This window comes from Accipiter gentilis, chromosome 17 (genome assembly GCF_929443795.1).
Source record: "Accipiter gentilis chromosome 17, bAccGen1.1, whole genome shotgun sequence".
NCBI lineage: Eukaryota > Metazoa > Chordata > Aves > Accipitriformes > Accipitridae > Astur > Astur gentilis.
Window position 1 is genome coordinate 30,089,787 of NC_064896.1, and position 27,688 is coordinate 30,117,474.

At 40.5% G+C, this 27,688-nt stretch overlaps 1 protein-coding gene across 4 annotated transcripts in view; it reads right to left on the reverse strand.

Moving 5' to 3' along the window:
• RMDN3 (regulator of microtubule dynamics 3) overlaps positions 1–27,688 on the reverse strand; it is a 42,805-nt gene extending 15,117 nt beyond the window's left edge. For all 4 annotated transcript variants that reach the window (XR_007508482.1, XR_007508481.1, XM_049819966.1 and 1 more), the window contains exons 1-6: positions 27,594–27,688; positions 25,601–25,796; positions 24,781–24,927; positions 20,370–20,637; positions 18,656–18,758; positions 17,539–17,599 (exon numbers count right to left, since the gene is read on the reverse strand). Coding sequence is in view for 2 of the 4 variants with exons in the window: in XM_049819966.1 (XP_049675923.1) it covers positions 17,539–17,599; positions 18,656–18,758; positions 20,370–20,637; positions 24,781–24,927; positions 25,601–25,752 (731 nt within the window). In the remaining 2 variants the exon portion in view is untranslated. The remainder of the gene's footprint in view (positions 1–17,538; positions 17,600–18,655; positions 18,759–20,369; positions 20,638–24,780; positions 24,928–25,600; positions 25,797–27,593) is intronic.

The window sequence follows — 27,688 nt, forward strand, 5'->3', positions numbered from 1 at the left end:
CATCCCAGTGTTGCTGGATACTGTGTGTCATCTCACCACACAATATCCCAAAGCATCCCTGGTGATAGTTAACCACAACAGATGTTCGTGCAGGAATTTGTCAGAAGACTTTTGAATCTCCAAGTACACCTTCTTCAGTGTACTTCTTCATGAAAAAAACCACAAAATATTTCACACCTCATTGCTCTTGCCTGAACTAAGTTTTCAATGTGTAAGTTACAATACAAAGAAGTTGCATTTTCTGAATATTTACAAGTTTTGTCATTAAATCTCATTCCTTTAACATGTTAATTCACTCGTGAAACACTCTGGTTCAGTTCTAAAATTCTTGGTTTTCATGATAATGGAAAAGATTACCAGATCAATGCCTTGATTGGGCAAAATCCTTTTCCCCCAGTTGAAAAAGTTCACAGCTGCACTGCCATAACCTGTCACGTGCAGACAATGAAGTAAGTGTTATGACGATCTCTTCCAGTTTGTTTCACAACAAACATCAGCTGGTGCTAAATATCCCTAACCACAACATGACTATGGTTTAGAAATACAAGCCAATAAAAGGCTTATTTTCTAAGATCACAAGATAAAATATTCCTGTACAATAAATCTTGTAGTCTGTAGCCCTGTCTAATGTACAGGAACTTGCCAGAATATAGCTCCTATAACCCTACTGTTTAGGCTCCCAAATATGTGGGCAGGCATTAAATACAATTAGGTCAAGTTTAAAGTTTTGCAACAAAACAGGGAAACACCATGCCTTTTTAAAGTGGAAGCTAAAACGCTGCATAACCTCACTTTATACTACCCTGTCCTTCCCCAGGGAAAGCCTAACGAGCCCCTTCAAAGCAGCAATAAATCCCATGGGACACTAAGCTAGTTCAGTCTGATCCCTCCACCAACAATCATATAAACGTCAAGTGGTGTGCTATGCAGTTGTCAAGAAATATAAATACCAGATATTTTTTAATAGCCTGGTGAAATGTTACATAAAATAAGCATTAAATAGTAGTCTTATCTTTGCGTCATGAAATAAACTTTATAAAAAAAAAGATAAGAGGTGCCTGAACTGTTTTTTGGTGTTTTGTTTTTTTTTTCACTGCAGTCCCAAAAAAAGACAACTCTAGCTGACCCAGCTTTGCTGGTCTCAGCCCTTTGCATGAACCTTCCCTTTCAACTTGTGCCTCGAGGTCCAGGGCCACCAGCCTGTTGGTGATTTTCATATGCAAGGCTTTGCAGTTCTGAGATTTTAGGCTCCGGAGGTCTTCAGATCCCAACTTCCCTTCCTCACTCAGCAGCACCAACATGGTTTTCTGCTTTTATCTCTTTTGCTTGTTTAGCTTGGCTTCTTGGAGCTATTTATTCTAGTTCATTTTGTGAAATGCCTTGGGGTGAATGTCACAAGAGGCACCATTGAGTTGCAGGAGGACTGACTAGCAGTAATAGGATAGATTACAAATAATGAGTTAGGGAAGGGGGTTTTCATCTTCTGTAAACAACACGTAACCTCTGAAGCACTGTTCAGATAGATGTCTCAGCAGTTACCGAAACCTTATATTATGATATTGCTCGACTAATTATTAACCAGAACTACTCATTAAGCTGCTGACACTGGTCAAACTGCAAGTTCCCATAGGAATCTCATCTCAGTAAGGATTTCCCCATTTATTAGAAAATAAACTCTGTGGAAGCAGATACTACCAGTTAAGAGAGAGCGTCTTAAGCGTTCCAGCTTAAATCCCCCAGCTCAGAACACACAGCTTTGAAGAAACTTCATTTTCAATGCTGCACTCTGGCTGACTCCCACCGAAGCAGGACTTTTCGGCCTCTGAACACAAAACACACAGCTCTGCGCAGCCCAGCACCTCCAGCTCCACGGCCAGGGTGGTTTGCCAACCCAAATACATCTCTTATCTCTTTTAACTGTTTCAAAGACCCGCTAGCTGAGTGTGCCAGTGCTCCTTTCTGCATGAGACAATCAGTAAATTAAGAAGAAACGGAGAGGCAAAGAGGAATAAAAGGAGGAGGGGAGAGAAGTTAAGACAAGCAGCTATTTTGCAGCCAACTGATAAAAGTGAAATAGAGTGTTTTATATTGCCAAAGATGAGTCAAACACAAAAGTCTGACCAGTGACAATAGCACGAAGACATGAAAGTTCTTTCCTTTTATTGACATCAAAATTTGCTTCATAAGTAAACTAGTTTTTCCATCACAACACCCAACAAATTAATGAGCTAGAATATATTCCTATTCAATCAGCATTAGCTGTGAACTGAATATATCAAGGCTAGCCTGTAAAAATTGTTCAGTGCCATTCAAGCAGCATTGCTAGTGAATCAAGAGAGATGTTTTATCACACACAGACAAAGAGATAAAAATCCTTGTCGGGGCTCAACTTTCAGTTACCAGAGTCAGATCAAAGCTAGAAGAATAACCCCCTTTCCTATCAAGTTAATAATTCGGAGAAACAGAGCTCCAAAATACACATCTTGATAAAGAATTTAGAAGTCTTCCCAGTATTTTATCAGCATTAGCAGTTTTTCACCTTCCTATGCACCAAATAGATATATGTTAGTCTCTTCACTTGAGTAAGGGAAGGAGACAGATAACTGGCATGCCGGTATTTAGACTGCCAAACACCAAAAATGAAAATAATCATTAATTTAGGAATAAGTATCTTGGGAGAGACAGCAGAATGCCCACTGACTTAACCTGAAATTAATGACTGGCTGGTCATAAAGAGTTTGGAAAAAAACCTTTGGCTTTTCTAAGGGGAGACAAGATTGGGAAAAAAAGAGGAAGGCAGAGGCACTCCTCTAGGCTTGTCTGCACAGAGAGCTCAGCGAGGAGGTTGGGGTGTAAATTCACAAAGCATCAGTTAAGCTGAATTAATTCCCCATTTGGATATACTTAGTGGTGCCGTACTGCAGTTGCATAACCAGAAGATGCCCCTTCCTTACAGGCCATGAACATCCACACGGGAGGGTTTCTATACCCTCTATGTACAACCCAGTTTCTGCATTAACTCTCCAGCACACGAGTCCCAAGTCTAAGTTTGGCTTTGCCCTACCAGCAGCGGAAGTCTATGAGCTGCCTGCCAGTCGAGTAATAATAAACGTTGGTTTAGTTTGTAGAAAGCCATGTCACTGCTGTGTTCACTGCTGCCCATACATCTGCCCAGATAGAGGAGTTCATCAAGAGCCTTGCTGGCTTGACATGGGAGACAAAAGCCCAGTTTGAGGCCTAAAATAGCCAAGATACATATAGATGTGCTATCTCTGCATATATGGACTAGTTGAAAAGGGTACTTGAAAATTACAGATTTCTAGTGTACATGCTGAGCACAACAAATCATGTTCTTGATTAAAGCAACACTAATTTTCTACTGTCACTGTCTCAATTTTCTATGGGGATTAAAATTTTATACATGTATTTTCACACGAAGGGATCACATCAAAAACTGAAGTGATGAACATTGACTTCATCCCTGTTCTAACTCACAAATGTACTTATAGCTGCTCTTAAATTGTAAAAAAAATAATCAAGTATGTATACAGGAACACTTTTCATGATGCTTTCCATCACTCCTCCAATAAAGTTTCATTTAATAAATTCTGAAAATTGGCCACTGCCCAACAAGTTTTGAGACATCAAATATTTTAGCCTTCAAATGATCCACACCAGTTACCATATGCATGTTATTCACAACTTTTTGAATAGTTAATAGGTAAAGATGAAGTCCTCTTTGCATGAACATGTAATTATACAGCTTTGTTGTACAGGGTTTGCTGTTTGTTCTAAGCAATGCTTCATCCACCCAGGGTTTGCTTTAGCTCTGCGTTTCAGAAGCCTGACATTTCCTTACAGCAGAAAATTCTTCTTTGCACATCTATGTCCCAAACCGTCAAATACTGTGAGTGGGCATGGCAAGCTCCTTTGACATAAACACCTAAGCTCCCCACTCTAGAACAGGCAGCTAGCAATAGCAACCTTGATTTCCTGTGCATTGCTGGCATTTGCAGCCTCCTATTTGATTTTCTTGACAAATCAAACGCTACCTGCAACATTGCTAGAGCCACAGCCTGAACCACTGTCCTAAGAGCACAGATCTTCTTGGGTAAGTCATTTTAAGACTCTATCCTTAAAATTAAAACCCAAGTCCCACAAAAGAAAATAGCGTGTGAAAGACTTTGCAGCAGTTCCTCTTCTGAAGTCCTGCTGAGGGCTGTATCCTTTCAGGAAAAGATTGGCTTCCGCTTCCTACAGAGCAGGATTAGACTTGGTCTTACATTATAATTAAAGCTTTCATATATCACAAGCTACCTGAGCTACAGATATTACCTGGAAAAGGTGTCAACAGAAATATTCTAGAAAGCAGCTCTTGGTTTTGCCTGGCATCACTCCAACTGAGGTCACTGAACATCAAATCCACACAGCTTGTTTGAACTGTCCATTATTAAGATGATGAGTTATTCTAAAGAAAAGAAACCTGCCATACTTACTAAAATATTATTTTTCCTGGCACACCATTTGATAAAGCCAGAAAATATTTTGTCAAGTGGGAGCAGCTATGCTGGATCAAACGAAAGGGCACCCCAACCCACTATCCTATTTCTGTGTGCACTGCTGGAAGCAGCTTAAAATCAGGAAAGGCACAGAGCCATCGTTTACTGAAAGCTAGGAGAACAACCAGCTTTTATCAAGGCTTTCATGAAGAACCTGAAGTTCAGTTCACTTTCTTCTGAGCTGAAAAATCCTAGTGTATTTAATCGGTCCTCTAAACTTTCTTTTATACTGTTAATCAGTCTTATCATCTTCACGGTACTTTCTCTACTTCTTTATCTATTCCAAAAAGAAACTGCCATGTAGATATACTATAGATGCGTACAGTGACTTAAGATGCTTTCTTCGTTCTCCTCTTTCAACCCATATTTTGCCTTTTGACTTCTAGGAGTGAACACTTTCAAATAACTGCTTAATTAAGACGCAATCTCTCTTGTTTTAAAAGAGATAGAAAACAACACAATCTCTCATTTGTACATGCATAATCGGGAATGCTTTTTACCTGTGATTATTACTTTGCCTCTACAGACAACCTTTACCATTTTTGCATACTTATTTGATGCAGTGACATGTCTGCAACTTTCTAAAGTCAGATTTAGCTCACATTTTAGCTTAACAGTACACATCCTGGCACAGACTTGGTAACCTCCCCAGCTCTGAAAACTGAACACATTTTCCTCAGTTTCCCATTTTTTAGCCTGTTAAACCAGCACTGTTTACTCATGATAGCTTAGTCTCATTCAGACCTGCACGAGGGATTTTGTCCAGGAGTTCTGGAACTCCAAGTACACGGTATCAGTGGGCTAGCACCCTCAGCCCCGCTGTGAGGCACTTCTGTACAAGAGTTGCATTTTCTCACAGAGGTGGCACATCCTATTGGTCTACAACTTATATTTAAAAATAGCTTTGAGTGACAGGGCAGGCAGGGAAGTTGGATAAGTTGCTAGTTTCCTGGATCCTCTCATTACCCTCTAAAAATCAGCATTATGTTTGCCACCTTTCACTGCTCTCTCAGTGGTGCAAATTTAAGCCATTCATAGTGTATCACAGCTATTATTTCTCAATTTCTGGTAATAGTTCTATTTTTAATACCTCTGAAACACTTTAGTAGTGATTTTAATTTAACTTGCTAGAGTTTCCTCCCTGTTCTACCTTCCTCTGCTGTACAGGACATTGAAAGATGTCTTCTTGTAGTTCTAATAGTCTCTTCTGCTGTTTAAAGGAAATTTAAAAAGTACTATGATTAAAGGCTTCTTTTATTTTTATTAATGAGTAGCTTATTATTTACCCTGGACCTCAAACTCTGCCTTTAAACAAGCTTTGAATTATCTGCAAGCATTTTACTCCTATGGCTCTTCCTGTACTTCAGCTTCCTCATAGCCATTTTGTTTCTTTTGAAGTTATCATTTGCTGAAATCTTTCCTCTGCTCCTACAAGGATGTTCAATCTCAGTATTTTATGGTAATGACTATAAAGTGGGTTTGCTGTTATAACACCTTGAACTAGACCCTATTCATTGCTCAGTGCCAAATCAAGACTTGTTTGTCTGCTTTTAAGGCTCAGGGACAAGTCATTGCCTTATCATATCATTTATGATGCTTATAAAAAAAAACAAAACAAAAAACCAACAAACCACAAAAATAATTACTACAACCACTATGAACTTGTTTAAGTCTGATTTTTTTTCTTCTTAAGAAGAATTTTTATCTTGGTTATAGCAGTAGTACATATTGCTATGTCTCACCCACAGCTGTGTACGCTATTCCTGCCCTCCCAGCATCTTAGCAAATTTTCAACTTGCACAACAGCCAGTTGCTCTTAGCTCCACAGCTCCGTACTTTCCTGGATATCTACTATACTACTGTATCATCATCAAGCAAAAATTTTCCCCAAGTTTTTAATTGTATTAATATTCACTATAAAACTATAGTTTGCTATAAAACTGTCAATAATGGTGCTGTAAATTGCTGTAGCTCTTGCATTTCATGACAGACTGTCATCTATCAATGGCTAGTTCAAGGAGACCTATATAACTTTTATCTCACTCAAGGGAACAGGACCTCTCAGATTTAACTAGCGTACAAGATTATTTGGAAGTGCAATTATTCTATTTTTTTAAAATATTTCCCTCTTTTCACCCCTGCAATTTCCTAGACAGATTGGTTTGGGAATACCACAGAGGCAAGATTTCTAGCTTTATATAAGAAAAGTAAACAGAATACAATTTGTACAACTTGGGCTTGAGCCACACGTATTCCCTTAAAAAGAAAAGAAAAGAAAAGCCAGCAAAAAAGCAAACCATGCAGCAGTACAGATCTTTGAGGATGAAGACTGGTAGGATGGGAGAATACAACATTTGGAATTCGGCAGGGAAGCCCACAGTCTATAGGAGAATCCATCACACTCCAAATGACAGTGTCAAGACTGACTACATGAAAACTGAAAATCACCATCTAGTATGGAAATATGTAACACTTGGAGGGACTGTCATACAACTGTGCCTTGGAAACCAATAGACCTTTAAATAAACAGGCTTTCAGCTGTTCCCATTCACCCTGAAGCCAAGCATCAGCAAGGGAAGCAAACCTACCGAGATGTTTTGTTACTTGGCATGACCAACTGTAAATCCTAAAACACCTGAGATAGCGCTTTCAGTTCCTGGGACCTGCCTACACAAAACGTTTAAACAGCTAGTAATTCATGGTGATGTTTGCAGTTGGCTCCAGTTAAGAGAATAGTCTTTTTTTCCTTCTCTAGCTGTTGTACTGGCCAGGTAACACAAGGCTGAGAACAGGAACAGTGCAAGTTAGTGGGAGTTCACATGCTCCTCTGAGCACCCGGGGGCTGACTAAAGGCAGGGAAACCAATCAGCCAAGTGTGGGGTGAGAAATGGGATCCAGAAAAACTTACCCCTGAGGTCCATAACTCCTCCTCCTTCTTGTAAACTAGAGGTTTTAAGAGACATATCTAGTTGTTCTGCCTGCCTCCTGCTGCCAGAGAAAGACTCCACAGTTATATCAGAAGATGACAGCTGTAGGGAATGACAGTTCAAAACCTGCAGCCAGGGTGCTGGTTTGAAGTCAAGGATCACACTCAATCTTGCACTGGGCAATTATTAACGAATTTCAGGTTTCTTGCCCATTTGCAAATCTTGCACCCAGAAACAACATGGCCACACCATAGTCCATGTATTAGCCTTCTTTCTGAGCCTACACGTTTGATGGTTGCATACTTACCATTCCAGGAAAATAAGGAGGCATAAACTACTGACTATAAAGACTCCACCTGCATGGAACAGTTCATAAAGTTAAAACAAACTATAAAGAAACATGATTTAAAATGAAAAAAAAAAAAGTAACATTGAGACAATTTTTAGCTCTTATATGCTGACAATTATTCCCTTCAGTTAAACACTGTGAGATTAACTGAGGAAAACGATGGCAAAAGACAACAGATTTTGAACAAGATAGCCCATATCTTGACTACCCATCATCATTATAATGTCATATGTCTGCAAAACTAAAGGTGTTGACACTGGCAAACAGGATGAACGCAAGAATGGCCACACAAACTCCATGTATTTTCTCCAAAGTGAAAAACAGCAGGTGCATAGATAAGAATGTAAGAAAGGGCAAGCACATAACACCACTTCCTCGGCATATTCACCCAGCCTCCATTTGGTCAGGTATTGTCTGAATTTTTCTTCCAAGGTATTGTCTGAATTTTTCTTGCCATGTCCACTTGCTTTTTGAACCCACATAAGCTTCCAGTGGCCACCACAACCTGGTGCATAGCATTCTGCAGCTTAACTGTGTGCATGAAACACCTCTTCTGTTTGAGCCTGATATAAAACATTTCTTTTGGTTTGAGCCTGATGCTTAGCAAATTTATTTGATGCCGTCTAGTTCTTGCTTTGGAAGAAAGTGTTCCTACTTCACTCTCCCCTTGCCATTTGAGGTACAGATAAGTTATATTCCTCTCAGTTACCTTTCTTCCAGCCTGACAAGTCTTAAATCTATTAACTAACTCCATTTACAAAAGCTGTTCTGTGGTTTTGATCTCCCTTGTCACACACCTGTCATGATTCTGCAGTTTTACAATACGTTTTTAGAGAAGGCAAGGATAGATTTGCATAGTTTTTAAAGAGATTATGTTCATGATATTTCCATTTCACACAAGTATAACTCCTCTGTCTTCAAGTGAAAAATTATTCATCACAGCCCACAGATACTTACCTAAATGAGTTTTTACTCACTTGAACATGATGCTGAGCCTACTTAGCACTTACTGGATTAGTTGCAGACCCTCGGCTCTGGTGAAACAACTAATCTGGCAGCTTTCTGCACATTAATTCCCCTTACCAAGTATTAAAGCTGCATAATAAGCAAGTTGAGTAATATAAGGCTTAAAAAAAGACATACGCACACACACTTCCTAAGCCACAGACTTATGTCTGCAGGTTGTTTGTTTGGGGGTTTTTGATTTTTTTTTTTTTTACTGGTATAATTTTACTTGCATGTGTGAACTTTTTTCTCAATACACCATAATTAAACTGTGTGTCTCCTAATCTAGAGACTGGTATATTGATTTTAACTGCAGGTATGTACACATGAGTGCATGGTGAGAAAGTGAGGAAAAAAACCAACAACCCTCACTTCTTAAAATTCCCACAGACCCACTCCAAACCTTTTATCTTTAAGCAGCTATGCTCCCATCACATACTTGCACAACTTGGTGGAAAAAGTAATAAGAATATGTAGTTCTAGCTGAAGTGATATGGCAACTGGGAGCAAAACTATGCAAAAAGCTCTCTGTAGGCTTCTCGTGACTGCTCTGGATGATAGTTTGGGAACAACTTCAGTGTTACTTACACAACCACAGGAGACCTCATATGAGTTTGACTCACTAGTAGAATCCACAAGAGCCATGGTTACAGCAAAACGAACATTATCCCGTTGCCAAGCCATAAAATTCCCGAATGCCCAGATATTTGTATGAAGGTCTTCACTATTTTATATGAAAACAACTTTAATTTTTAAAATTGAGACAATACGGTATTTTTTTTTATTTTTATTTTTGTTACTTATTGTTCAGTCAAGGCAGATTATGGCTCATGTCTGCCAAGTAACAAACTTCTCAGCTTTGCTCTAGTGGAACTAACAAGAACACACAACAACTGAAGCAATTCACAATAACTCTTGTCCCTCTGCAAAAGCAGCCAAAGCCTGCTACACAAGCAAAGCCTCAACCTTTCCAAGGGCAGTAAGCTCCACAAAGACTACTTTATTTGACCAAGATACACTAAGATGGAAGCAAGAATCCAACATACACTAATGAGTAATTCCTATACCACCCTAAGGGCTTGAGGCAGAGTATCACTGAAAATAGTATCTCAACTTGGAAGACAGAAAAGTGCAACCCTAGGAATCTCAGGATGAATTCAGATGATCACTCAAAACCACTTCCAGCTACAGACAGAAAACCTGCTCAGATGCTTGGTGTCATCTGTAATTTCTGTGCTTTGCACTGGCCACCATCAGTGAGTTGTTCATGGCTAATGCAGTCTCAATGTCTTAGCAACAGATGGGATGCAGAAGTTTCTAGCAACTTAAATTCCCAGTCTTGCCAATAAGAGAGACAAGAATAAAATACCAAAATAACCTAAATCTCCTGCTTTTAGAAAAATGAACAGAGGACAAAACAGACTGATGTATAATAAGTTTTAGGTTCACTAGCATCCTTTTTGTGAAATTCCTGTAAGCAAATAAAGGAAACATGGTATAGCTGTAACTAGTATAAAGTTGATTTTGCCATTCATTGAAGGGTGAACGTGGGAGGCTCATCACTGGAGGTCTGCCTAATCTGTTTTGAAAAGTACCCACCAGAAAGAACATGACTTTCTTTTGGAGTGAATAAATTACCTTAGTTTCCTTTACCCTAATTTTTCCACGATTAAATGTTATTTGAAAATTACCGTGAACCAATGGACATTGAATGGAGTGGCAGAAAAATCCCCTGATGACAACAGTAAAGCTATTAAATAACTCCATTAAGTTGGGTAGTATAGTAGAGCTTAAATTTCAATAGGCTGCAGATTAGCATATGCTAGAAAATTTGTCAATTAATGGGGGGGGCTGCAGAGAATTGAATTTAAAGCTTACAGTATATCATATGCAGCCCAAGGCAGTAATATGACACTGTACCAGCCAGCCTCAGCTAAAGTACTATATACAATTTTTGAGTTAAAAAAAAAAAAAAAAGACAAAAAACTGACGAGCTGGATAGAGTCCATAAGACAACAATGAGACTAGGAGGTTTGCAGAACACCACCACACTAAAAGGTTGTGACGAGTAGGTCTGCTTTCTTTCAAAACACTGGATGAATACAACAGCTATTGTATTCTCTTACAAATAGTTCCTCATGTTAAACTTTTTTCCCATGTCTAGAGAGGATAGAAGTAATACAAAGCTTAGGATGACATCAGGAAAAATCCAAATAGTTATATATATTATAATTAAATACACTACTTGATAAAACAGGAGAAAGGGAAGAGAAAAAGACAGGACAAGCCCCATCACTAGAAGTTTTTAGGGATCAGGGACAGTTTCGGTGTACCTGGCATGCACCATTGCTAGAAGATGAGTGAGATGACTTTCTGGAGGTCCCTCCCAACTCTGTGTTCTTGATTCCTTAAACACTAGAAACCAAACACTCTTCAGGATCAGTGCTCTGTTTCATACTTAATTAACATTGCTATGAACATATTCAGGTTCCAAGGAGACCTGGCAAATTATGTTAAGATACCTGTTAGCTAGTAAGGAGTTTACTCAGGCGCATGGCTAAAACCAAAGTTAATTTTCATTAGTGATTTAAGTCAAAATTCAAATGACTGCCACAGAAAAGAAAGGCTGAAATATCCCCTTCTCTACCTGCACTGAAATCCATCTTTCCTTGATCCTAAAAAAGTTAAAATCTTCATTAGCTACCTCAACTGGGACACAAAATGTGTCTTCAATTTTGTTCAGTTTCTATTCTGGTTTTTATCTGCTGAAGATCTCTAGTCTGCCTCGGGAGGTGGTAGTAAAGGACTATATGTGTTCTCTTCGTAGAACAAAATTTATTCATCCCCAGTAAAATCTGAAGATACAAATGGTATTTATTCTTTAGAACATACAGTTTTTATGGAGTGACCTCATGCTTATTTAAACCTCTGGTTTTACCCAGAAGACTTGCAGTTTCAGCTGTCCTCCAAAGAGCTACCAGCAAAGAGCCTGGACATACCTGTGCAAGATGTTCAAACTACAACAAAAGACTGCAGGAACTACTAGTGCTTTCAAGGAAGGTATCACCTGCAACAACACTGATGAGAAGAGCTGCAGAATGAAGCCTTTTGTAGTGCATAAGTTATTTTCCACATTTGTAGCATTATCACCTGTGCTACGAGAGCCTTCTACTGACATACTCATGCTCTTAAGATCTCAGTTCTCAGAACTTCTCTTTTCTTTATGCCTAACAAATAAAAAGCAACCCACAGACTGTAAATGTCAAGTTACTTCACTATTTCCAAGGGAAGGTGGGAATACTGATCCCTGCTGAGATTTCTTTTGTCCCTGCTCCTACTTTTCAGTACTTTCTCTTCCTTGGCTCCTCTCTGGTGTTCCCACCCTCTGACCCTCCGTGGCTTGGGACACGGAGATGTTTCAGGGTACCAACACCCCTGATGAAGGGAGCAACCCTCCTGAGTTGGGGGATGCTATTATGTGGCTCTAGCTGCATGCTATTTTTCCTCCTCTAAGTTCTGAAGTATCTTCTAAAGCCTATTCCTATTTGCTATAGTTGCTTCTGCCCCTCGTCTATATCATTAGTAACTTCTCTGTTTAATCCACCCACGGAACAGAAAATGCTCAGCTCATAAATCCAGATAATAGCTCAAAATTGGCCAGATCTGGGCAGTAACCCATTAAGAGTTAAATCCTGAAATAATGCCAGTTCTTCAAATTAAAGCTATCTTCGAGTCATATCCAGAATGCTGTCACTTCTTAAAAAAATGGTATCTACCCATGGACAGCCAGACGTGCAAACAGAATTTAAGAGGGCTGGTACACAATGCAGTGGCTATCAAGCGTGCAAGATGCTCCAAAGTGACAGACTCTTTAGAAGAGAGGGCACATTTCAGAGCCTCATCCAACCCAAGAACATATCCTCCTCCCGCTTCTCTATAACATATTACCTCCAAGAGGGCCAAAGCTTACTACTTCTTCTGCAATGACAGCTTTCAGCAGTCAGCAAATAGCATTGAATTTCCAATGTGAAATATTCAACTCAAACAAAAGCTGCTAAAACAGCACCTGCAAATTTTTTCCCAGATGGACCCCTGAAATCCCTCGCTACTCTGGTTGTACTTCCAATATTTCTTTTAACAACAGGAGTAGAAGCCAAGGCAAACACGTAGCTCGCTATCCTTTCGTGATCCCTGAAGCTGCTGTTACGTGCTTGCAGTTGTGCTGCAAACAGCCACACCAAAATGGACAGGGGGTTCTAACAAGGCCACAACTGTTTCTCTCACTTCATTTGTGAGGATGTGACATATTCATGTCTAAGCAGCAAACTGCACAGGTTTGTACAATGATCGATGCCTCTTCCATCCATCCATCCCTAAAAGCAAGCAAGAACAGACTTACAAACTTACTTTGTCCTCCTATTCATGAGCAAAATCAGCTAAGGGAGTAATCAATTTAGTTGGACGTAATATCTATCTGTTCAGAGATCTTTTACAATTAAAGCAGAGAATGACTTTGATGTCCGTATCAAAATTAACAACCAGGTAGTTGTAAGACAGGAGTATACAGGCATTAAGAACACTTGGTGTAATATCAATCAGCCTACAATACACAAATCTATTCTAAAGGTACTAAATACATCAAACGTCCAACACAACTCTCACATTTCTATATTCCTAAGCAGTGCCTACAAGGAAAGCACAGCCCGAGATCAGTCCCGCTGCACAAAGGCTGACTTGTCTGTGTAGCCCTGATCAAATCTCAGTTCTGTTTCGACCAGCTCTGCGAAGATGGCTCTCTTGGGACCAGCTGACTTCCAAGAGCAAGTGACTACAATAACAGCTTTGTATCAAATCTAATGTCAAGAAGACCCAAGAGATCCATGAAAGGACTCTCCTTCATATTTGGGCAGATCCCAAAGCTAGTCCCAGACATAGTCCCAGACACTTACTGCTTTCTCTATCATTCTTGACAAACCACTTACTATCATGCTGCCAAAGCCTTCAAACCGTCCAGCCACAAAACGCTCCAAAGCTGCAGCCAGTCATGCTCCACTCAGTGTTGCCTTCGCCAGCACTCAGAAATCCCTTCTCATTCACAGTTATTTTCTTTTTTTGTTGCTTTAAAATGTCAGTCATGACTGCAATAACTACGAGGCACTGAGAGAGGGGAAAAAAAGTTTTACTTGCAACAATGATTGTATGCAAAGTATCTTCTGTCTTGCTCAACTAGCATCACACCTTAAAGCCAATAAAACAGGGAATGATTTGTGCAACAGAAGCAAATAATACAGCATAGAGAACAATGAATAAACACCAAAACCCAGCACAACTGCATGTTAAGTAATCCAAAAGCATTAAGTGGCAATTGATAAAACAGAAAATTACAGTAAATGTGAAATAACACACACAGAAAAAAATGCAGCTGTAACAAGATCTATACAATCACAGGCTTCACACAGCCTGTATCACACAGAAGGGACATTAAAATCACTGGGAATATTTCTATTAAAATGTCCATTTAGTATGTTGTGGAAAAGAAAAAGCTAGGGCATCAAATCAAAACCAAAAAAGCTTTAAAAGCTCTACGGGCAATTTCAAACAGAGTAAGCAGGTTTTTTTCTACACAGAGCATGTTAAATTATGGGATCAGTACTAGAGGATGGTATGGAAATGGAAGGAACCAAGTGGCTGAAACAAGATTACACAAACTCATGGAGAGTAGCTCCATCATGGGCTATGAACTCACCTCTGCATTTCTCCCTGCTGGAGGTAAGGATGGCACACTGAAGGAAAGTGATCACTGTATTCTGACAAGGTTTTTTTGTATTTTCCTAAACATTGCTACCACAGACAGCATGGTGAACTAAACGTAATTCTGAGCAATGTGCCCATTACTTGAGTAAAGGGAAAACAACCTATAATGTCTTTTGAAACTATGTTTTAACCTACGTTTTTCACATAGATGTATCTTTTAATGTATTAAGCACCATTTCATGAGCAAGAATTTTTTCTCAGGGTAAATTCAATTAGCACAAAAAGAGACTGCAATCAAAACAGCTTGAGACCATCCCATGACCCATACAGAGCTGGAAAGGGAATAATTTCCTGTTCTATTCATTGTAGAAAATAATTATTTCTGTGACTGATAAAGGTAGTTACATATTCATTTCCAGTAAATCCCATGCCTCCCACATGCTGCTCTGCTATTTGCTTTCTCCAGCTGCCCTTTCTGCAGCTGCTCTCTAGAATTAAAAGCAAGATGTAGATGTGCAGAAGCCTTACCCCTGTTTGGAAAAGAGACAAGTCTAAGAGGACAAGAATTGTGCACTCTTTCACCAAAACCACTGTGGGAAGAGGTGGACACAGGCTGTAACACAGGCACTGAGAACATCTCAGGTCAAAAGGCTTAAGATTTTCTACTGGTGACACATGACTAAACATCACATTACAGCCATTAATTCTGCACACTATAAACTCTGAATTACAAAGCTACGATATCAATATTATACCCTGAAGTAGAAGCTTGCTTTGTAAAATACCAAATGATTGAGTATCAAAGTGGCTTACAAACTTTAAGCCTCAGCCTGGCAACTGAAAACCCATTCCTTCAAGATGTTAAGCCAGCAGACAAAGCCCAACACCGTAATCTGCTAGAGATTAGTCATATTGTCTGTCCCAGTATTCTTCCTTCATATCAAAGCTTTAACTGAGAACAGCAATTCATTACTAAGAGCTAAAATACACAGTCTTTTCAAGACGATAAAGGCATTTATTTAGATGCCAGTTGTCCAAACCAATCCTCCTAATAAATTTACTCATCTCAGAAGAGTGCAGATCTTGTTTGGTAAAGATCTTCAGCGTCCTGTCTTCCCGATAATTTCCATTTAAAAAAAAATCATTTCTCTCTTATTCTATTTTACATGTTGTCAGTCCTTCACAGTTACTGCTGATGAACACTGTTTATCAAGGAATTCACCAGAATACCAGAAAAGCATATTCCCTTACCTCTACAAATACCTGTACCACTCTACAAACTCTCTTTTGGTGTATTTTTGAAAAAAGGAGAGGAATCCTTTCAATTCCAAACATGAGTTGCAACCAAAGCCTGTTTATTCATGCCGCTGAAGAGAGCAAGGTACCTTCCCTCTTGCCTACCTCCTTACTGAAATCCCAACCAGCTGCAGCATTTATACAAACACAGCATACCTTGCTAGGCTAAACTGCTGATCATTTCATCTTTTATCATGGGAAAAAAAAAAGTGTAAAAAAAAAAAGAAAAAAAAGAAGAAAAAAAAAAGAGCCATATGCTGCTGTTTCAATTCATTTCAAAGCCAGAGTGCTTTGCAGAGTGACAGGCAGCATCCATGAGCAGAATACAACAGTGCCAGGTCAGCAGATTCTCTCCAGAAGACTATAAATGGCTGTCTGGTAAGAACGATGTTTCTACTTACTCCAGAATTAAGATGAATATAAGAACATTGGCACAGCACTAAGCCCACGCTCACGGCCCTAGCTGATTGGGGCAAATATATCAACTCTTGACATAAAGCAAGCATCTCTGTGCAGCAGAGCATTATTGAAATGTCAATAACAGAGTAAAAACCAACAATTAACCCAAGAATGTTGGAGGAACACAAAGGAAAAACCTCATTCATATTTAACATGTAACACTTAAGACTTTGCCCCCACAGCTGTGCAGCTGGCTGAGAGCTTGGCTTTGAAGGATATACACATTACTCTATAGGGGGCTGAAAAGGGGCCAAAGGAAACAGAGGACTCGAAATAAAAGAAAGAGAGCCTCACCATACTGAGCTCTCAAACTCAGGAACTAGCTTTCTGCAAGTTATCTGCGTGAAACACATTCTTTGGCAGCCCATCTACACCCAGCACAGAACAGGGCACTCCGATACGCATTTTCCCAGGGTCTGCACAATCAAAAGCGCTGCTGACAGAGTTCAGCTCATTTCTGAGTCAAGACGCTTGCAGCTTCCCACCCAGGCACACACGTGGGCCCAAAAGCCAGCTGCTGAGCAAATTATTGTCTCCCACTTTTAGAAAGGAAAATTGCACAATTCCCAGGAAAGCTTCTAAACAAACTTTCCTTCACTTCACCTTTTCAAAATATATGCACTTAAGCGACGAGTAGCCCAAAGAATATGCAGTTTATTCTGCTAAATTTAGCCTGGTGAACACCAAATGGAGCTTATTGTACTTACTCATCTCAAGCTCATTTTGTCAATAGCTTGTTTCTCCAAGCCTCATCCAAAACTTCATCCTTAACTACCACCACCAAAGTTCATCTTAGGTGCAGACTCACAAAAGCCTTGATACAATCTGTTCTTAGTATCCAAAGAAGTTCATTATTCTATCTGGGAGCTTTTGCTCAAGAACTCCTCTGGCCATCTCATCTCAGAAAGAAATTCATAATTAAATTGGCATAAGCAAGGCAAAGTTTATTACTATAATCACAACCAAACCTACCATCTGTCAAGCCATTACTTATGCCAATTAACCAAAGCTGTTAAAAATGGCTTTTCATGGAAAATAACATCAATGTGGTATCCACAAACTAAGAGCAAATAAGCTTTTTTTTGGCCTTTTTTTTTTTTTTTTAAGTTTTTAAATGCAGCTTAGCTCACAACAATCTCCAAGTCCCTTTCCTATGCTGCTTAAAAGCAAGAAGCAAAAAGTTACATACCATTGATGGCACTCAGCACTTTGATCCCATTTCTGTAAGGCAATTTCTATCTCTTCTTTCCCTGCAAGTAAGTGGTCAGGGGTTAAGAAATTCAGCCACTTTCTCTCTTAACTTCTTTCTCTGAGGCAGTTAGAGTACAATAATAGAATGGCATCAAAGTCATATATTTTTTTAAATTTATAATACATTTGGCTTGAAAATGTCCCATAAATAATTTCATACTCTTGCAGCAATATGGAACATCCAAGACCACTTAGAGAGATCACGCAAATTTGTAGTACAGTAGCAAATTGTGTTGACGTGTCAACATGGTTTCACCTCATTTGGAAGTACAGTTATCTATAATGAAAACATCTTCCACACCATATTAAGGAAAGTTAACTAGAGCTTTCAGTGGTTTTGTTCTGATGCATTTCATAGCCTCAGATCTAGGACCCGCCCCACTTCCTCCTCTCTCTTCCAAGAACCTACACTCTCAAATAGCTGAAAACTAAACGGCTATCAAAGGCTAAATGGACTATCAAAATAAAACTTAAAATTTCATGTTTTAAATGGCCACACTGATTTCCAGAAACAAATACTATAACTAATATAACTATTAACTAACTATATTTAGTTATATGCATAATAAGCAGAACAGAAATTATTTAGAATAGTATCTTTTGTTGCACATCTTAACTGCAACAAAGATAATTTTTTTTGTTTTATTCTGACCCACCTACAATCTTGCAAACAAACCACATTTGAGATAGCGAAGAAGGAGGAAGGAATGAAACTAAATCGATTCCTCTAAGTAAACACACATTTAGCAACACAAAAAATTAAATGCATTACAGGAAAAACTTATTTATCTTAATACCACACAGGATATGGATAATAGATTTGAGAAACAAACTTTTACACCTTTAACTAGCCTTTGGTCTACTTATACTATCTTTCAGAAAGCAAAAATTTTAAACATACCACTGCAGTAGTGCTAGCCACTCACCATAAAAAAAGATTACAAGGGGAAAAAAAAAAGCACCACATTGTTTGCAAGTGTGGGGTTTATAAATCTGAAGCGTAACGTCAGCTTTGAACATCCTCCTTCCTTTGCCTCAAACACACAATTCCTTACCATCAGATGCATATGATCTCTTCTCATCTGCGTCTTCTGTCATTTCACACATATCACTATGTGCTCGGGCCAGGCGCCAAAGAAAGTCTTTCTGGTCTGCATACTGCAGTGAAAACATAAACGTTATATATCGAGACCCATTCTGCCACTGACAAAGAGCATGAGAAAGAAAAATCAAGTTAGGGCATATCCTAGAAGTTGCACAGACATTTTTTGAAACCTGAAAAGGCCCCAGCTCTACAAGAACTGCAACAGAACCACAAAAGAGCAAACTGGACAGCCAACTGTATAATTAAGCTTATAATGCTACACCACTGGTACGGGTCTAATTGTTGCCACCTTCTAACAAGGAACCCCTCCCCTTCAAAGGCCATACTGGGGCCAGTTCTTCAGCAGTCTCCACTAACCTTGAAACACTGGGGAAAAAAACCCACCCTAAATCTCACCACTTCATTAAAATTCACAAACTGAATTTTACCTTTTTCATGCTTCAGTCCACATTCAGTTTCACACCCTGCCTCATTCTTAAACCCAGGACAGTACTGTAGGCGTACTGCTAAATTTGGAAGCAGATATGTTCTGACAAAAACAAACTTACTTAAAAAAAAAGAAAAAAGTAGAAAATTAAAACACAACCACCTAACAGTCTGGTTTCTTTTGCGACAGTATTGCAAATAAAAGAAAGTGGGAGAATCACCAGAAAGAAGCATGCAAGAGAATTTCAGAAGCAAACAGGCCTGTCATCTCTTCCTTGTGGGAAGGAAGAAAAAAAAAGATCAGTTCTACTGTCAAGTAGATTAAGTTATCTGTTATTTGTTTCCTTCTATTTCTCCTGGAAATACAGAAGCCAAAATGGTTTTGCTCTTTAAAAGGCTGGTAACCCAAAATGTTTTCTTTGCTGGCTACCCAGCACTCTGGTAAACACTAACAGAGGCTGACAGTGCAACTGCAGCAGGCACAGGCATGCCTACACCGGCTGCCGTAGGTCACAACGGCCGCAGCAAGACACGTTGCAATGCTGGGTGCACCCGCTGCCTGTGGCCAGAGGTATAAGCTAGCTATGGAGTAAATAGCTAGAGTAAAACTATCACTGACCCTTGCTATGTTCCCACACCTCAACGGCAGCACCAATGTCCACTACATCAGGGGATCAATTCACATCGCCAGTATGATATAAAGAAACACATTCTTTAAGGTGGTATAACACCTGCGCCATCTGGATTTCTAATCTCATTAGCTCATATATATGTAAGTGTTGCCTAACCCTTCTGTTTGAATATGCAACTTATTTATTTCATGAACCACCACACACATGCACTGGGCAGCCCTCAGAAAGACCAAGTTTCCTGAATAAAGATCGAGCCATTGCATATGCAATGAGGTAAACATCCTCAAAACGTTTGCCGAGTTTACTATATACACACAGTACTGTTATTTTACACATGTACAGTGTGTTCACTCAGGGAAAGTGATGACATGATGAGACACAGAGTTCCAAGACAGAAAGCGACTGGGAACTGGCTGCTGCTGCTGCAGCCTGAACAATATTGGCCTTCAGCCCGCTCCCAAGCTGCTCCTGAGGAAGGGGGCCACTGGAACCTGGCCAGTTGCTGTGTAGGACCTGGACCCTGCTAAGATATGCAATTTCCTTTTTCCCAGCTATTTAGCTGAAAACACAAATCACTGCTGGAAAATATAAAAAGGCAACCTTTACCGCCAGTTTATTATTCAGCAGCAGCTGGAATCCCTCTCTCTTCTCCTGCTCATCCCCATTGTGCAAGCGGTCAGCCTGCTGCAGTAGCTGACCCAGTCCTTCCTCTAGCGAGGAATCTAAGATTAAAGGCGCTTCATCCTCGTTGACGAGATCCAGGGAATCCCGTCGCGCAGTTCTCACTGTTTCACAGCTCACTTCATCTTCTCCTTCTTCGCTCTCTCTCTCGGACTCCCGGTCATAATCAGACTCGGCGTTGGCTGTGGTGTACCTTTGAGGAAAAAAACCCCAAAACCAACACAAAATTAGTTTGAGGAGATGCTGTGCAGCCTATGACGGTTTTATACATACGGCACAGAAAAAACAACTATTCCTAATAGAGGAAGAGGAGTATCTGAGTTTATCCTGGAGAACGCTGTACAATCCAAGGGTCTCAGATAACACACCAATCATTATTTCTCATGTAATATACACAATGTCAAAAAGCTGAAGAAAGAAGGCCCCCCCAAAGTTAAGTAAAACTCAGTCACAAGCGTCCACATCTCACTTGCACACTGTAACAGATTCTGTTAGGCCTTTGAACCTCAATGTAAGAGAATTAAACAACTAAGAAGAGAGACAGGACAACTCAGTTAAGTGTATGGATTATAAAAGAGAATTTCAACAAAAAATCCGACATGCTCATACATGTGGAAAATATAACCTGAGGTTTTTAGCCCGTTCCAGGGAATTTCAGACACAATAGCTGTTTTGGCAGTATCTAGTACCTCCATCATCTTGTCTGAGCGCTAAATATGGAACAGCTTGTTCACACTGACATGTGAAAAGGTGCAAAACAGTAGGAGAGCAATCAAAACTATTTCCCATGAGCAAGAAGTCCAGCAAGGAGACAGCAGATGAGCCAAAAAAAGACACCACATGTACAAAAACCCAGGCAATGATTACCTGCTAAATTAGTCAAAGGAACCAGGATAAAGCTCAGATCAAAGTTCTTAAAATGGCTAAAATCAAGCTCTCACAAATCATATACAAGCACCTAAGCTGGAAATTTAAAACAGGATTATCCATTGACTGATACCACTGCAGCAGGGTGTCTAGTTACAAAACTAATTTTTTTTTTAAAGGCAACTATTTGTCCCCCTCACACTTATCTGCAAGCTCTTAACAGAGGAATAAGCGCAAGTCAGCCAGTAATTTAAGAATGTACACTTTTATATTTGGATTTTGTTGATTTATCTGAATAGAAAGCTCTCTTCCTGAAGCAAGCTACTTCAAATCCCACAAAACACTTAATTCTAGGGGATGCTTGCAATTGTTACCCAATTAAACTGTGCCCAAGCCAACTTTACAAGTTCTGCTAGAATTAAAAATCATCGCAGCCTGGGGGCATTCGGTAACTACAGCCACACTCCCTTTTGCCCTGACTGAATTTCTCCTCCGAGGGAGAGCCTCGCATTCTGTGTGTGAAGCTGCCTTTGTCTGGAGACAAAGATACATGACCAAAGTCCATATCTGAAGAAAGCAGTTACAGTAATTTGGCCACACATAGATAACAAGACGCATTTGGCTATCAAAGCTTCCACTTTCTGAGAACTATCAATAGCACTCGAGCATTTCCCTCTCTGGTAGAGGGTACACAGATACCCTCACTCACCACAGCCTCCAATCCTCATCCATAAATTTAAAAACACACCATTTTGCACTGAAGCATTTTAAGACAAGAAGTAAAGTTAAGAGGCAGCCTTATCACTGCAAAGCCACGAATGCAAGCACTACAAGACTACACGCTGGAGATTACATAGGCAGCGCTCAATTAATGGATAACGTAGCAACGCGGTGGTAGGTGACACTGGCATGGCTCCGTTTCGGACTAAAAGCTTCATTTCTTGATGTTTTCTTAAGATTAATGATGTTATTAGTTCTTTAGACTACCTCATTTTTGGTACTTAAACACAAACTCCTCAAATTCTCTTATTTCCCATCCTAACCTACTACGCAGCACAGTTGTGGGCTACGCAGTTGTGATACTGTCCCACTACAACATTTTACTGGCAGCTGCAAAGATTTCAGTACTTCAGCTGAAAAACACTTTCCACGTTGAAGGCTCCTGAAACACAATATGGTCTTTAAAAACAGGCAGCAATGGATGGCTCCTGCACACTTTTTTCCTCCACCACAAAAATGTGTTTTCTCCAAAACAGCTCATACAAGATGCTGCCAGTTTAAAAAGACAAGTAATACCACACATAACTTCACAAACTCAGAGTTTTCAGGAAGATTACGGGATTTAGATGTTATCAGCCTGTTTTCTCAATTTTACAATGATGGAAAGTTCTTAAATGTTTTAGTATGTTGAGGCCTCTGGCTAGCACACATCCTGAATGAAAATGAAAACATACTAGCTGGAACAAAAAAAAGCACATGGAAAGAGGAGGCAAAGCAGCCCAGAAGACCAAAGCAGTGCCAAAGCAATATAGAGAAATCAAGCAGCCCAAGACCTCTGAGCTCCTGAAAGCTCGTGATGATTTTTTTAATTGTGTATGAAATCGGAGAAGATGCCTATGTCCATGTGGTTTGCAAAATAAAGCTGAAACGTGAGTTGTTCTTGCTGAATTTCATTAAAAGAATACAATTGCCAGAAATGAATACACAGCTGAAATCTATCTGTTGAGAATAGTCTCATTCTTCCTCCCAGTGGCTGCTAAAAAGCTTGAATAGTCTTTTCCAAAATTTACATTTTCTACCCTGATTTTCTACCAGAAATTTTAGTATTTACATCTCTAAAAGACAGTATTGCACACTAAAGGCAGTCGGGCCTGAACAGACTAATATACCTATTTGTATGGGACAAATACCAGAGTGAGAAATTGTATACTATTCGAATTTTTTTTAAATCAGATGAGAGCTGCTTATCCGCTAATTCTCCACACTGGTCATTAAACCTAATTACAGATTTTAAATAAAATGTAAGAACTCCTCCAACCATTGCTAGGTTCCCAATAAAGTAATGAGGTTTTGCAGTGAAATACATCCCTGCTCACCAGTTCACCTGAGGTCCCCTAAGGAGGATGCCTTCTCTGAACCTTGGAACTGTTGTCAGCCTCTACCACGACTTAAAATTTTCTAATGCTCAGATGACACCTAGGGCTGGTATCTGTTGAAAAAGACCACCCTTTTCAGCATGCTTTACAAAATACATTGGCACCCTGATGACTCAATGCATCCGTTACTATCTAGATAGCAAGGTCTTGTCTTCAGAACCAACTATATAGTTTTAAAATTTGTTATGCAGCCTTGTTACCTATTACACCACCATGAATCACTTACTCCCTAATTTTGTTTTCATATGAACACCCACTTCAGATGAATGAAGCAGTGCTATAACCTGAATGAGATCACATCAGCTCTTTCCTGCTTCACCAATTCCAACTACTAAAAATAAAATACTAAAATGACACGGGTTTATGGCAGTCACAAAGCCTGCTTTCCTGCAGATCCATGTCCTTTGTTCTAGGAGGCTGCTACAGTAATTGCTGTTTTGTCCACTTGTTACAAACCCATGCTACCAAGTGTCCATTTGCACCAGCTGACTGGTCATTGACCTGCTACCCAACAGCACGTCAGGTCCAAATTCTGCCTGCCTTGCCCTCAGTGCTATAATTAACTTCTCTCCTTAAATTAAATTTCATTTCAACTTCCCTGGGAGAACGTATACAGCCAGTACTGCATGTTTTACAACATACTTGCATACCTCAAAAGCTATAGAATTCATCTTATTAAGGCACAGAAGTGTTTCATCAGAAAGGCAGCAGTCACATACACGTATGCAGTAGACCTCTTGTTACCTAATATGACAATACTTGCATCTATACTGTAATTTTTACCAATGTTCCTAAACTACATGATACTTTTCACCTGTTTTTAAGCTACAAGAACTTAAGCAACACAACTGATCAGTGTGACACACCGAGAAAAATCCATAAGAAATACCCTAGCTGAAGACATTTTAGTTAACTGGAATGGATTTTTAACTTTCTAAAGTTTTCCAGACATTCTAAAAGATATTATTGTATGGAAATTTTATTTATAAACTCTCTCACTCAAGTCCCAGGCTGGACTTCTACTTCCCTTCATCCTGCAAGGTTCCCTAATTAAATCATTGCTTAAGAAAACCCTCAAAAACTATATATATGTTTTTTTCTCCCCCCCCCTTTCTCTAAAAGTTGGAATTGCTGCACTTCTCTCCATCTGGCCCTGGCAGTAGAAGGCTTAGTGTAATAAAAGCAGATAAAACCAGGATGACAGACACCTAGTGGGGAAAAAAATCCCTTCCTTTATGTTATAAACTCCTCAGATGTAAGTAATTGGGCACCAAAGCCCATAAAAGCTGCTTCTAACCTGGTGCTCTGCTTACCCTCCTTCACTTTCTCCATCATCCGTATTGGCTGTTCCTGAGCTGGCTGTGAAATAAATTGAACTGGAGCCTGTGGAATCACTTCTTTCCCTAGGAAATGGGAACCGCCTCCGGCGAGTTACCTTCTGGGTTTCTTCCAGATGGGACCTTTGAGGAAGACAAAGAGAAACGGATAAACATTTGATAGTGAAACGTCTGCTATTTCACTTCCCTTCTCCTCTCTAGCAGATTCTGTCAATTTGCTTTATATCCAAAGAATTCACAAGGTGATTTACTCTTGCTTATACAACATCCTGCTGCCATACACCAAGCATCGTATTCTACAGTTAAAGCCCATCTGACCACAGACTTGGTCCATACGCAATCCATATATGCAATCCATATACAAAGGGGTAATCATATCACATGCGCTCCTCTGATTTCCTCAATGAACAAAGGAATCCTGAAACATCTTGGAGAATAGGGGACCTTTTACTCTATATCAGAAGTTACCTACAGTTGGCAGCAGTCAGAGAGAAAATAGCAGTAACAAGAGACAAACTTTACAGAACAAATAACCTTCCCAGTCTAGAATATGAAGCAAGTGTCACTACTTGATACTGCATATGAAAAAACCCCACCAAACAATCCTGGCTAAACATACAATTCTTTTTAAAATTAATCTCACTAGAGGTCAAGATGTAGTGCCAGCGGAAACTAGAGAGACACTTTTTCCACTTTTGGATTTTGAATTTAACATACTGAGTCATGGCTGCTTTACCATGCTACGGAATAAATACGTGCAACAGTAGACAAAGACAGAAAGGGGCAGGGTCGATACCTGACTTCAGCAATGATTTCTGCAGCTAAGTGCTGCAGGCTGCTCCGTAACTCCTCCACTTCTTTTCTTAGCTCCGAAATGTTTCTCAACACGAAGTCAAGGCGCTCCAGCACATCCACCTGCTCATCGTGCATTAGGAGAGGTACGTACATAGCACCATCTCCCGCCTCTACAGGAGCCGGCACTCGGGGCACGACTTAAAAGAAAACAAGAGGGGGAAAAAGTTCATTAGATGCAAATGGGAAAGGATTTCACATGGGAAGCATCAGTATAATTTTGTTTTCAGAAGACAGAGGATATGAGGCTTGGTCTCAAGTGTTGCCGCCTGACCTGGCCTGAGGTTTTGGGTTCTTCAACCACTTTACAGCTCCCTTCTCTGACACCAGCATCTAGCCACACTTAACAGACTAGCAATAGCAACTGGGGGTAAACAAAGCTCTTTTAACCACACTTCTATAAAAATCCGCTTGTGAATTTTTTTTTTAAAAGAGCAAAATCCATACTCAATATCACAAAGACTACTGTAGATGAAGAAACTGCTGGGGGTTTTTTAAAGTCCTTACTGCAAGTTAATTTAACTCCTATTCTCCGAACTTCTGTACTAACATCACACTGAAAAATGACACTCTGCTTTACTCCTGAATTGCAATCAACTCAGGAAGCCATCAGCCTGGAAAGCTGGCCAAAAAAGACCCATTCTGTGGAAAAAAAAAAGACCCCAAACCACTCTATTCTTATTCAAGGGAAAAAAACCCCACAGGAACCGAAAGAGGAGACATCAGACTTTAAAGAGCAGTTTAGTCACTAAAATGTGTCATTGCCTTCTACTGAGCATCTGGAACCTTTATCAGTCTGTCTGATCCTTAAATCTTCCTGCAGATATAGCATGGTCAACCAGCGGGCAAGAACAGATTTACATCTATGGATTTAAAATTTGTTTTCTTGAAAACTCATAAATATTGTAAACGTACTACCAGTTAAGTCCGTTATTTGAGAAGGAACGCTCTTTTTATATTAACAACAACAAAAATGAGAACCACTGTCAAAAAAGCAGCCAGATTTGCGGAAATGAAGGGCTTATCTTCCAGAGTAGCCTGTGTTAATGCATCTAAACTCAGAGATAAAAATCTAAGTTGTCTTAAATAAAGAAGTACTGTAATCTTTTCCCAACTCTCTTTTTGCTTCTCAGAAATTAGGCTGTTTGCTCTGCTGTTTTCTCTGGAAGGGGCTGTACTGCAGCCTGTTGCTCCTGAGCACCTGCCCTACTCCCGCAGCATTTGCCACAGCTCCCGTTGTCCCATCAGCAGAGGCCGATCCTCCCCATTTCTGCTCAGGACCTGCTGCTTCAGGGTGAAGTCTGGTGAAACGGGATGCACCGATTCCTGCTACGCTATACGGTCGGCAACCAGGTGCAGAGATTGACCGCAGCAACTGTTACCAGCCTGTCAAAGCCGCAGCGGTCTACCTATTCTCCCGCTCCTGCTGCAGCGCTGGGTCGGTGCACGCTGCGTGCGGCGCGGCCAGAAAAATATGAAGATACGAGCATCTAAAACCTGGTTCTGCAGCACCACAGGTGAAAGCAGCGTTTGCAAACCACTCGTGCCCCCACACAGCAGCGCAGGCAGGCCTTCGGACACCCCCGAATTGATATTCGGGTAAAAGTTCCTCCCCGTAAGTAACGTTATTTTAAAATATCTGGCCTGCTGAGCTGAACTCGTCTCTCCAGGCGAACAGCCGGCACTCCGACCGGCGCGTCCCCCCCCCCCACCCCACCCCCCGCGCTGCCGGCTTCGTTTTAAGAGCCGGGCCGCCGGGAACGGACGAAGGCGGCTTCGCCTCCCCTCGCCGCGGTTTGTGCGCGGACTGGGAGGAAGAGGAGCGGCCGCGGTGGCCGCCTCAGCGCTCGTAACGGGCCGCAACGTCCGCCCGGACGGAAGGTCGGGACGGGGCCCGGGCCCGGGGCCCACCGCCGCGCCGGCCCCCCGGCCCCTACCCGTCAGCCCGGCCTGCCGCCGCCGCCGCCGCCGCCGCAGCCAGAGCAGGCCCAGGCCGGCTCCCGCCGCCGCCGCCGCCGCTCCCAGCGCCAGC